A 12,129-nucleotide genomic window follows, 5' to 3' on the forward strand; every position below is an offset into this window, starting at 1 on the left:
CATGGTCTTGACTCACTGCAATCTCCACCTCCCAGATTCAAGTAATTATCCTGTCTCAGCCTCTTGAGTAGCTGGGATTACAGGCACGTGCCACCCACCCGGCTAATTTTTGTATTTTTAGTAGAGACATAGTTCTACCATGTTGGCCAGGCTGGTCTCAAACTCCCGACCTCAAGTAATCTGCCTGCCTTGGCCTCCCAGAGTGTTGGGATTATAGGCGTGAGTCACTGCACCTGGCCCTTTCTTCCAAAACAATGCAAATTCATTGCCCAAAGACTTAACGATACAGATAGTAGAGGAAAATAGCCAGCCGCGATGGCTCACACTTGTAATCCCAGCACTTTGGGAGGTTGAGGCAGGCTGATTGCTTGAACTCAGGAGTTTGAGACCAGCCTGGGCAACATGGCGAGACCCCTGTCTCTACAAAGAAATACAAAAATTAGCCTGGTGTGGTGGTGTGTGCCTGTGTTCCCAGCTACCCGGGAGGCTGAGGTGGGAGGATCCCTTGAGCCCTGGAGGCAGAGGCTGCAGTGAGCCGAGATCACGACACTACACTCCAGCATGGGTGACAGAGTGAGACCCTGTCTCAAAAAAAGAAGAAAATGCCTCCCACCCTGTAGCTCCATCTTCAGACTCAGCCACTGATCTCTGGGGCGTGTCACCTGGACCTGTGGGGACAGTTTTCTGACGGGGAGACTCGAGTGGGCAGCGATATGGGCAGTGGCCCGTGCGGGGTCTGCAGCATCCCAGGATATACCCGGAGGCTGGGCCCTGCACCAGCACAGATGTATGAAGGCCCAAAGGGCTGGGGGACAAACGAGCATGTCCACTCAGACTCAGGGCCCTGCCCTCAGCACCCTAACTCCCTTGCCCTCGTCAACTCTTGATGCTCCCACCTGCCCTCCCAATGCTAAGCAACCGGAGGAAGCACATGGCCACCAAAAAGATTTCCTCTCCAGCTAGATCTCCAGGATCCTGCTTGTATGTTACAAATCAAAGTTTGGCCTAGGCTGGGCACAGTGGCTCATGCCTGTAATCCCAGCACTTTGGGAGACCTGAGGTCTGGCCAACATGGTGAAATCTCGTCTCTACTAAAAGTAAAAATTAGCTGGGCATGGTGGCACACACTTGTAGTCCCAGCTACTTGGGAGGCTGAGTCAGGAGAATCGCTTGAACCTGGATGCGGAGGTTTCAGTGAGCCGAGATAGTGCCGCTGTGCTCCAGCCTGGGCGACAGAGGGAGACCTTGTCTCAGGAAAAAAAAAAGTCTGGCCTAATATCCCTGACTCTGCTTTTGTCTTGGGGTTTTCCTGACCACAGGTCCCTGGGCAACAGAGGAATTGACGCCCAGGGCTTCTGCTGGGCCGAGTTCTCATCTGGCTGTGTCCAGGATGAGCAGGTGGAAGGATTTGGGGAGGAAAGCGAAGCCATGGGGTTCTTATTTTTGACCAAGGTCTTACTTTGTCACCCAGGCTGGAGTGTAGTGGCACGATCCTAGCTCACTGCAGCCTCAAACCCTTGGGCTCAAGTGATCCTCCCACCCTAGCCTCCTGAGTCGTTAGGACTATAGGTGTGCACCACCACACCCAGCTAACTTTTTAAAATTTTTCGTAGAGACCTGGTCTCCCTGTGTCGTCTAGGCTAATCTCTAACTTCTTAGTGATCTTTCTGCCTCTGCCTCCCAAAGTGCTGGAATTACAGGTCTGAGGCACCACAGCTGGGTTCCACGTGCTTTCTGCACACACTTGGGAGGCTGGTGGGAGACCCTGGATCCAGAGCTTGGGGTGATGCTGGCTCTCTCCTGCCCTAAGGATCAAGACAGGCACCAGTGCCCAAGGGCACAGCCTGTGCCACCCACTGCGGGCTTGCAGCGGTGCAGAAGCAGGGCTGAGGGGCCCTCTGCAGATGTGTCTGTCTTAGTGAGGCCTCCCCAGGGTGGGCTTTGTGGGCGCTGGGCCAAGCACTTCCCTACCACAAGCTGGTCGGCGTTCAGACCAAGCAGTGTAAGGCACGTCTGCTGGGTGCCAGGCACAGTGGTGCCCCAGGGAGTGGCCCCACTCCCAGCCTGGCTCGTGCCTCCTGTGGGGAAGCAGAGCAGCTGGCTCAGGGCGGGATGTGGTCAGACCTGGAAGCCTAGTGCTGTGGGTGCCGCGCTCCTTCCCAGGCCCTCACCCTCATTCTCCACCTAGGAGTCGTTCACGCCTACTGAGGAGCATGTGTTGGTGGTGCGCCTGCTGCTGAAGCACCTGCACGCTTTTGCCAACAGCCTGAAGCCAGAGCAGGCTTCGCCGTCTGCCCACTCCCACGCCACCAGTCCCCTGGAGGAGTTCAAACGGTAGATGTCCCTTGCGGCTTCCCACCACTGCTGTCTCCCCCGCTTTCCCTTCCTAAGGTGTCGCCCACAGCAGCCTGTCCCCAGGGCATGGAGGGCAGGGTGAGGGGAGTCCCTTTCCGCTCACAGAGCACGTGAGGTTTCTCCAGGCCTAGGCAGGTGCCTTCTCTCCCCACCTAGTTGGCTCCCAGAGCCTCTCTCTCCAGACTGGCCGGAGAGGCCCCATTGTGCTTCCATCTCTTACATCTAATCTTCTTCCACCCTGTCAGGAGAAGAGCTGGGGCAGCCCTGACTGCCAGGCCCATCAGGGCCAGCAGAGTGGGCTGTTTGTATGGGACTGAGGTGAGGTGTGTGCGGGAGCGGCACTGACTTGGCCGCCTGTGTGCTGTGTGTCCTTGGGATGTTCCCTAAACTCTCTGAACCTTGGTTTCTTCCTCTGAAGAATGGGGCTGAACCTCCTGGAGGTGCCCAGTGCTCTCCCCCGGCAGAGCCGACCCTCACTGATGGGAGCCGCGGGCTCACCTGTGAGCAGGGCCTCCTTACTGGGCAAGCAGCAGGTGACCCTCCCAATCCCCTGCAGGGCCGCTGTCCCAAGGTTCGTCCAGCAGAAACTCTACCTATTCCTGCAGCATTGCTTTGGCCACTGGCCCCTGGACGCATCGTTCAGAGCTGTGAGTGTTGGCCCCGTCACACATGTGCCTGTGTCCTCTGTGTGCCCTGAGGTGGGAGGTCCTCTGGGGCAGTTGAAGGAGGAGAGCAAGTGTTTTCACAGAGGCCTTGGCAAGGAGGGGGTCTTGGAGGGCCGCATTGTTCTTTCTGTTTGTTTCCAAATCCAACCCTCAGGAAAGCCCTGCCCTGTCCCACCTGTCTGGTGCAGGGCAGGTTCCTACCCTTACCTGACCAGGGCGCACTGTGCCCCCTGTGCTGGGAAAAGCCCACCTATGACCCTGGCTTCTGGAGGACCAGCAAGAGAGCCAAACCCCACAGGGCTGTGTACGTCTCTCCTGCGCCCTCTGGGCGACGTGGGAAGAGCCAGTCCCACCCAGCTGCCGCCTGGGACCTGGGCTCCACGTCACCAGAGGATTCGGCCCCCAGCCACTGAGCCCTCAGCACACACCTCCCCCACAGGTCCTAGAGATGTGGCTGAGCTACCTGCAGCCATGGCGGTATGCACCTGACAAGCAGGCTCCGGGCAGCGACTCCCAGCCCCGGTGTGTGTCGGAGAAATGGTGAGCCTCAGCCCCTTTCACAGACATGCACTGGCTCCCCTAGGTGGATATGGCTCCGGTGGGTGGAGGCCAGGCCAGAGGCCTGTGCTGGGGTCAGCCTGGCCCTGGCCCCCGTGGCCGCCTACGGTCCTCTCCCAGCCCCTGCCGACTGGAGCACAGACCAGCCCTTCCTAGACTCAACTTTGCCAGGCCCTAGAATTGGTTTCTTATGGAAGCGGTGGGTGACCCATCCTGCCCTGTCCCCTCTCCCTTCTGTCCCAGACGAGTGTTCAGCCATCCCCAAACTATCCCTTGACTCTCATCAGCACAGAGCAGAGCAGTGGTGATCAAGCAGGGAATGAGGGAGGCCGCCTTCCCCCATCCCCTGCTTGATTCTTACAGCAGACCCCCAGGCTTCTGTGGCACCTCGCATGGCACTGACCCCTCCCCTCACCCAAGGCCTTCCCCTTTGGACCCTCTGGGGGATCCTCCCTCAGCCCCCTCAGGCTTTGGGCCGGCCTCTGCCATGGTGGCCTCCGTTCACTTGGAAAGGGGCCTCAGCCTTGCTAAGGATGTGGTGTCCTCAGAGGGCCTGGGTCTTACCTGCCTCTGTCCTGCCCTCCCTGCCTGCCCATGCCCCCCGAGTTGTCATCTGTGACAGCTTGTCACCTTGGCCAGGGAGAGTCTGAAAGCCCAAGGGTAAGCAAGGGCATTAAGGACATAGACCAGCACAGCCCCCGCCTCCAGTTGGAAGACTGGCCCTGACCTGCCACCTCGGTCCCCAGGGCGCCCTTTGTCCAGGAGAACCTACTGATGTACACCAAGTTGTTTGTGGGCTTCCTGAACCGCGCACTCCGCACAGACCTGGTCAGCCCCAAGCACGCGCTCATGGTGTTCCGAGTGGCCAAAGTCTTTGCCCAGCCCAACCTGGCTGAGATGATTCAGAAAGGTAAGTCATCAGCCTGGGCCAGCCGGGTAAACGTCGACCAAGCCAGACCAGGGCCAGGCCCTTAGCTGGAGGCGACCGGTCTTTAAGAGGGACCCACATGCCCAGAGTGGGCCCTAGCAAAGGGTGCTGTGGAGACTCCTGGGACACATCTGTATGGTGAAGTCTGAAACCGGCTGGATCCTGCCTGCCCTGCAGCCACCAGGCACTCGCGGAGAGGATGGCAGGTGTGCCCATAGAGGGGGACTGCATGGTCCAAGCTGCAGCCCCGTGGCCCCGCTGTTTCTCCCGGGTGACTCGTGGTGGCCACTTGAGGAGGTGAGCCTGGACTCTGCCGTGCATTCATCCTGGCTGGGTTGGGCATTGGTTTCTGTTCCTCCTGCTGTTGTTTACCTCCTGCAGACACTGCTGGGGGCTCTGTGAGCCACCAGCTCCCCCACCTGCCCTCCTCAGCCACCTACTGTGTGGGAGATGCTGCCAGGCAGGGCCTCAGAGGACACCCCTGGGTCACGGCTCCCCAGACACCTCGGAGGCACCCCAGAATTCTAAGTCAGGTACTCTGCCTCCGGGAAGTGGGTGCCAGGTTCGACCGTCTCCTGCCTTCTAGGTGAGCAGCTATTCCTGGAGCCAGAGCTGGTCATCTCCCACCGCCAGCACCGACTCTTCACGGCCCCCACATTCACTGGGAGTTTCCTGTCACCCTGGCCACCAGCAGTCACTGATGCCTCCTTCAAGGTGAAGAACCACGTCTACAGCCTGGAGGGCCAGGACTGCAAGTACACCCCGATGTTTGGGCCCGAAGCCCGCACCCTGGTGAGTGGGCCGGCGGTGCCTGTCCTTAGGGCCCCTGGAGCCACGGGGCTGAGAAGAGCCGGGCAAGGGCTGTGATCCGGCAGGAAGGAGGGAGGCTGGGTGTAGATTTGTCACCACATCTCCTTCCCCCATTTTAGTAAAGTCTCAGTTTTTCCTGATAACGAAGGCAGTGTTTGTTGGGAAATTTCAAATTTAGATGATCATCCTTTAGTCTTTAAAAGTCCTCTGGCGGAAGCTGCTCCTCCCGACGCTCAGCAGTCTGGCTGTGCATTGCTCTTGGGGCTCCCGGCCAGCCTGTCTGGGTGGCAGCACAGGCCTGTCCTGCTGGTGACCTGGTGACCTGCCCGCACCTCCCTTGCAGGTCTTACGCCTTGCTCAGCTCATCACACAGGCCAAACACACAGCCAAGTCCATCTCAGACCAGTGTGCGGAGAGCCCGGCTGGCCACTCCTTCCTCTCATGGCTGGGCTTTAGCTCCATGGACACCAACGGCTCCTACCCAGCCAACGATCTAGACGAGATGGGGCAAGACAGCGTCCGGAAGACAGATGAATATCTGGAGAAGGCCCTGGAGTACCTGCGTCAGATATTCCGGGTAGGACCTATGGGACCTGCCCCACGGCCATCAGCGTCCCCTTCCCCGAAAGATCCACTTCACGTAGCCTGTGCTCAGCCATGTACCAGTCCCAGGCCCCACACACCAGTCCCAGGCCCCACACATACGGACCCAGTGTTGTGGGAGGCAGGCCCACACCTCGAGCGTCATATCTGGGTCCCCTTGTTGGCACTGTTGTAGGCTGGTGGGGTGAAGACTGGTCCCCTCCCTTCATCTTGACGCTGAGGGCAGAGGCACTTCTCTCTGGCAGCTCAGTGAAGCACAGCTCAGGCAGTTCACGCTCGCCTTGGGCACCACCCAGGATGAGAACGGAAAAAAGCAGCTTCCCGACTGCATTGTGGGTGAGGACGGACTCATCCTCACGCCCCTGGGGCGGTACCAGGTGAGAGGCCCGTGTCTCAGAGGAGCACGGGCTGGGCCCTGCCCCATCCCTAGCTCCCTCCTCCCTCGTGAGCAGAGACCATCAGGCTCCTCTGAGTTGTATGTGGGGCTGTGTTTTCTGACCCGTCGCTATGGCCTGGCTTTCTAGATCATCAATGGGCTGCGAAGGTTTGAAATTGAGTACCAGGGGGACCCAGAGCTGCAGCCCATCCGCAGCTATGAGATCGCCAGCTTGGTCCGTACGCTCTTCAGGCTGTCGTCTGCCATCAACCGCAGAGTGAGTGGGCAGGAGGACCGGCCTGGCCTCTTCAGAGAGGGTTCTGGATGCTCCTGCCCCGGGTGCAGTCCCAGGCTGGCTGGTGGGGGTGGGGCACTGCTGTCCTGAGGCCTGTGGTGCCACCATCCCACACCCCATGCCTCTGTCTGTGCTTCAGTTTGCAGGACAGATGGCGGCTCTGTGTTCCCGGGATGACTTCCTCGGCAGCTTCTGTCGCTACCACCTCACAGAACCCGGGCTGGCTAGCAGGCACCTGCTGAGCCCCGTGGTGCGGAGGCAGGTGGCTGGCCACACCCGTGGCCCCAGGCTCAGCCTGCGCTTCCTGGGCAGTTACCGGACGCTGGTCTCGCTGCTGCTGGCCTTCTTGGTGGCCTCTCTGTTCTGCGTCGGGCCCCTCCCATGCACGCTGCTGCTCACCCTGGGCTATGTCCTCTACGCCTCTGCCATGACCTTGCTGACCGAGCGGGGGAAGCTGCACCAGCCCTGAGGGTGTCAGCTGCCTTCAGAGCAGGCTGGGGGGATTTGCCACACAGCCCCACCTTGGGCCTGAGAGGACCTGGGAAGCCCCTCCAGGAGGGACCACGGTCATCCTCGGGCTTCTGGAGCAGGGTTCCTGCAGCCGCAGAGGCATCTGGAGGAAACGCAACCAAGAAGGGAAGGCAGGGGAGGCCGAGACGGGCGGATCACAAGGTCAGGAGATCAAGACCATCCTGGCGAACACGGTGAAACCCCGTCTCTACTAAAAAATACAAAAAACTAGCCGGGCGAGATGGCCGGCGCCTGTAGTCCCAGCTACTCGGGAGGCTGAGGCAGGAGAATGGCGGGAACCCGGGAGGCGGAGCTTGCAGTGAGCTGAGATCCGGCCACAGCACTCCAGCCTGGGCGACAGAGCGAGACTCCGTCTCAAAAAAAAAAAAAAAAAAGGGAAGGCAGGCGGGGCCCGGCAAAGGAGTGGCTACCAGGCCTTAACAACCACGTTCTGTGACAGCGCAGAGCTCGGCGCCGGCCCCTCCCTCCCTCCGCCAAGGACTCTGCCCAGCCAGCTCTTGGGGCCTTTTTCCAGCGCCCATTTGGGTACTCTGCCGCTAAGCTTGGGAGCCAGCCTGCCAACAGCCGCCTGGCCTGGCCTCCCGACTGGCTGGCCTTGAGGTGGGCAGAGTGGGTTGTGGCACCTCCTCTCCCTGTGTGGGACCAGGACGGTGGCTCAGCCTCCACTCCAGGGAAGAATCAAAGTTTCTAGAGTCGTGAGAAAACTATTGAGAGTGGCTCTCCTCTGATTCTTCACTGTGAGGGGCATTCTTCATGTTCTCCCAGCTGTTCCAAGACTGGGCCGTAGAATTCCATGTTTCAGGAGCCTAAGACCCTCCCAGAGCCCAGGTGCTTCACCGCAGACCCCAAGCCGTCGAGCACATCGCCCAGAGCAGTGGCCAACATCATGGACCCCTGTGCCTTGTCACAGATGGGTGCTGGTCCTCAGGTGTTGCAGACACTGCTGGGTCCATGGGGTCGGAGTCTGCCAGTTTCTGCTCTGCAGCCAAAGATGGTCAGAAGCATTGTCGCTTCACTAGCATCAAGTGCTCAAAGACATGGCAGCCATTTGATGGTACTTAAGTATTCAAAATGACGACAACTGCAGATTCTCTGACAGAAACCAGCACGGGGTCTTCACCTTCCTTCACCCCACAGATGACACGCCAGGGACAACAGCATCTCAGTGGCGATTTCCAAACCAAGCCTTTGTTTTTGCTGTGGGAGTTTGGGGGTTTGCTTTAATGTTTTTCAAATTGTAAATGTTGGGCTTTGTATTTTGATGTAAACTGAGAATAATGGCATTTTAGGGCCTGTGACCAAAAATCAAGCTTGTAACTCGACCATGGATCTGAATAAACCTGTCCTTGCTTCTGAGTCTTCTGGCACCTCAGCTCAGTCTCCAGGAGCTTCACCTGTGCAGAGTCCCTGAGCACACGGGGGCTGCAGACACAACTGCTGGGCACCCTGTCGGCCCCTCCCTGCAGTGTCCACAGGCCTGGGCCTCTGGCTTCCTGTTCTTTCCTCTCTCAGAGGCACAGTGGCTTTGCCCCGTCTTTACAAAAGATTCAAAAAGTTAGGCATGGTGGCTCACATGTGTGGTCCCAGCTACTCGGGACACCGAGTTTGGAGGATCGTCAGGACCCAGGAGGTGAAGGCTGCAGTGAGCCTTCATCACGCCACTATCCTCCAGCCTGGGTGACGGAGTGAGACCCTGTTCTCAAAAGCTGACCTCCAGGAACGTGTGCTGCCATGTCTATGGCTTCCAGAAGCTCCGAGGATTGCGGGAGTTGCTGGGGGCTGAACTGTCTGGCCAGGAGCGGGGGTGCAGACAAAAACGTATTGAGAACCAAGAACAGCAAAGCTGAGAGGGGGCAGGGTCTTGGTGGCTGGGACCTGGACAGTGATGGCCACAAAGCCAGCTGGTGCTCAGTGGCTCCTGCCTGGGGAGCGAGGACAGCAGCAGGCAACTAGGTTCCAGCCACTTCCAGGTGGGGGGTAGGGACCTCGCCAATAAATTGGGATTTAAATTTTGCCGAGAGCTTTCACTCGAGAAAATGGGACTGCTGGGACGAGAGCAGAAGCAAAATGCAGTTGGGGGGGCCCGGCCAGGAGGCACTTGGGGACTTCCAGGGAAGGCCTGTAGTTGGAGCAACTTGGGAAGCAGTTCTGTCTGGGGCACAAGGAGGAGGGATGCCAGGCTGGAGGCAGGAGCGCCTGCACATTCTCGTCTGCACCCCTGGATGCCTCCAGAGTGGTCTGCCCTAACTGCCACTGCCGCCGCCGCCTCAGCTCCTAGGACTTTTTGCCATTGGGCCACACTCCTCTGCTAACAGGCCAAATCCAGATGCTTCTCTGACCAAGTGGCCTGGAGCCTCTGGCGGCACAGCTTCAGGCTGTCCTGACATCACCCCTGCCCCCTGCACATCCGCATTGTCCTCCTTGCCCCGAGGCAGTGCTGTTCCCTGGAGCCCATTCATGGCCCACTCCCTTGCACGACCAACACATTATACCTCTAGGATATGCCAGCGCCCCTGTGATCTGAGGTAAGTCAGATTCTGATTGTGCAAGCAACTCACACGCAGAGGCCCTGTGCAGTCAGGAGAAATCTATACCTTTCCCCTTGGACATCCAAGAGCAAGTTAGATCCCCTAAAGGCCAGCTCTCACCAATAACCCTGACATTTCCAATATAAATGAGAGAGAACTCTTCTTTTTTTTTTTTTTTTTAACTGAGTATCTCACTCTGTCACCCAGGCTGGAGTGCTGTGGCCGGATCTCAGCTCACTGCAAGCTCCGCCTCCCGGGTTCCCGCCATTCTCCTGCCTCAGCCTCCCGAGTAGCTGGGACTACAGGCGCCCGCCACCATGCCCAGCTAGTTTTTTGTATTTTTAGTAGAGACGGGGTTTCACCGTGTTAGCCAGGATGGTCTCAATCTCCTGACCTCGTGATCCACCCGCCTCGGCCTCCCAAAGTGTTTTGTATTTTTAGTAGAGACGGGGTTTCACCGTGTTAGCCAGGATGGTCTCAATCTCCTGACCTCGTGATCCACCCGCCTCGGCCTCCCAAAGTGCTGGGATTGCAGGCGTGAGCCACCGTGCCCGGCCGAGAACTCTTTTGGAGACAAAGTCTTGCTATATTGCCCAGGCTGGAGTGCACCGCACCGTCACGGCTCACTGCAGCCTGCAACTCCTGGGCTTACGCAGTCCTTCTGCCTCAGCATCCTAAGTAGCCAGGACTACAGGCGTGCGCCACCACACCCTGCTAATTTTTAAATTTTTTTGTAGAGGTGGGGTCTCACTGTGTTGCCAGGCTGGTCTTGAACTCCTGGGCTCAAGTGATGGACCGCCTCTGCATCCTGAAGTGCTGGGGTTACAGGTGCGAGCCACCACACTGGAGAGAGGAGTCTCATGTAGCCTTCACTGTAAAAACTAAGCTAGCTTCCCTTGACTCCCCAAACCAGAATTCCTAACATAATTTTCTCAAGTCACAAGGTGCCAAAACATACCAAATTATTTCCCAGTCAAGAATTCCTACTTTTGGCCAGGTGCAGTGGCTCACGCCTGTAATCCCAGCACTTTAGGAGGCTGAGGCAGGAGGATCACTTGACGTCAAGAGTTCGAGACCAGCCTGGCCAACATGGTGAAATCCCATCTCTACTAAAAATACAAAAATTAGCTAGTGTGGCGCATACCTCTAATCTCAGTTACTTGGGAGGCTGAGGCAGGAGAATCGCTTGAACCTGGGATGCAGAGGTTGCAGTGAGCCGAGATTGCACCACTGTACTCCAGCCTGGGTGGCAGAGACTCCTTCTAAAAAATAAATAAAAAATAAAAGTGATAATTGGCAGCTGGTGCCAGGGAGAGGCCACTTCCTGATGGGCCACACCTATTTCACTAAAGGGTTAATTGAATGCAGATTCGAGGGAGAAGCAACTTCCCAGGCATGTGCATTAGGAGACAAAGTGGTGGAGTATGACCTTCTGGGGGCACCCCACCCAAAACCCTCAGATGGCATGCATACAGTTTCCTAAACACACTGCGAGCGCTCACCTCCCAGGGGTAAGGAGGGCACTATACATACGGACAGCCCACCCTAAGAGAAGGGTCACGGGAAAGGGGCCAGTCTAGAAGGTCCTAGGATCAAGGTTAAACACTTGACCTTCATGTGCCCACTTAGGTCTCTTCCAAGCGTACTTTCCTTTCTTTGCTGTTTTAAAGCCTTTTAAAATACACTTCCACTCCTGCTCTGAAACTTGCTTCGGTCTCTTTTTCTGCCTTATGCCCCTCAGTCGAATTCCTTCTTCTGAGGAGCCAAGAACTGTCATTGCTGAAGACCCATCGGATTCGCTGCCAGCAACTTGGACACCTTCCACTGCTAACACCATTAATTCGGACACCTTCCACTGCTAAGACAATAACACTTGGTTACTGTGTTTATTTGGAGCCTAAGTAGGGTTTAAGGAGATGTGTATGGGTCTCAGGTTGACAAGGGGTGGACTTGTGATGGTTAATTCTGTATGTCAACTTGTCTGGGCCACTGGATGCACACATATCTGGTTACACAGTATTTCCTGGCAGGTCTGGAAGGGTGTTTTCAGAAGAAATTAGCATTTAAGTTGGTGGTGCAAGCAGCCATGCATGCATTACTGGAGCAGCTTCCCTGTAGCTTGCAGGAACCAGAGCGGGCAATAAGAGTCCCATCCTCCAAATCCTGGGGATCTGTGCTCTGATTGATGATGGTTGCTTTTGATTGTGAAAATGCAGACAAAGGCCGGGCGCGGTGGCTCAAGCCTGTAATCCCAGCACTTTGGGAGGCTGAGACGGGCGGGTCACGAGGTCAGGAGATCGAGACCATCCTGGCTAACATGGTGGAACCCCGTCTCTACTAAAAATACAAAAAATTAGCCAGGTGTTGTGGCAGACGCCTGTAGTCCCAGCTACTCGGGAGGCTGAGGCAGGAGAATAGCGTGAACCCGGGAGGCGGAGCTTGCAGTGAGCTGAGATCCGGCCACTGCACTCCAGCCTGGG

The 12,129-nt window shown here is 57.4% G+C and overlaps 1 protein-coding gene across 1 annotated transcript in view; it reads left to right on the plus strand.

Moving 5' to 3' along the window:
• SMPD4 (sphingomyelin phosphodiesterase 4, neutral membrane (neutral sphingomyelinase-3)) overlaps nt 1-8,478 on the plus strand; it is a 31,072-nt gene extending 22,594 nt beyond the window's left edge. Inside the window, 10 exon segments of the mRNA XM_011970259.1 lie at nt 2,189-2,334; nt 2,912-3,002; nt 3,460-3,560; nt 4,325-4,488; nt 5,093-5,298; nt 5,660-5,893; nt 6,165-6,296; nt 6,444-6,572; nt 6,730-7,231; nt 7,502-8,478. Of these exon segments, the coding sequence (XP_011825649.1) occupies nt 2,189-2,334; nt 2,912-3,002; nt 3,460-3,560; nt 4,325-4,488; nt 5,093-5,298; nt 5,660-5,893; nt 6,165-6,296; nt 6,444-6,572; nt 6,730-7,059 (1,533 nt within the window). The 3' untranslated portion in view covers nt 7,060-7,231; nt 7,502-8,478.
• Nucleotides 8,479-12,129: the final 3,651 nt, after the last annotated feature.

This window comes from Mandrillus leucophaeus, unplaced genomic scaffold (assembly GCF_000951045.1).
Source record: "Mandrillus leucophaeus isolate KB7577 unplaced genomic scaffold, Mleu.le_1.0 Scaffold939, whole genome shotgun sequence".
Lineage (NCBI taxonomy): Eukaryota > Metazoa > Chordata > Mammalia > Primates > Cercopithecidae > Mandrillus > Mandrillus leucophaeus.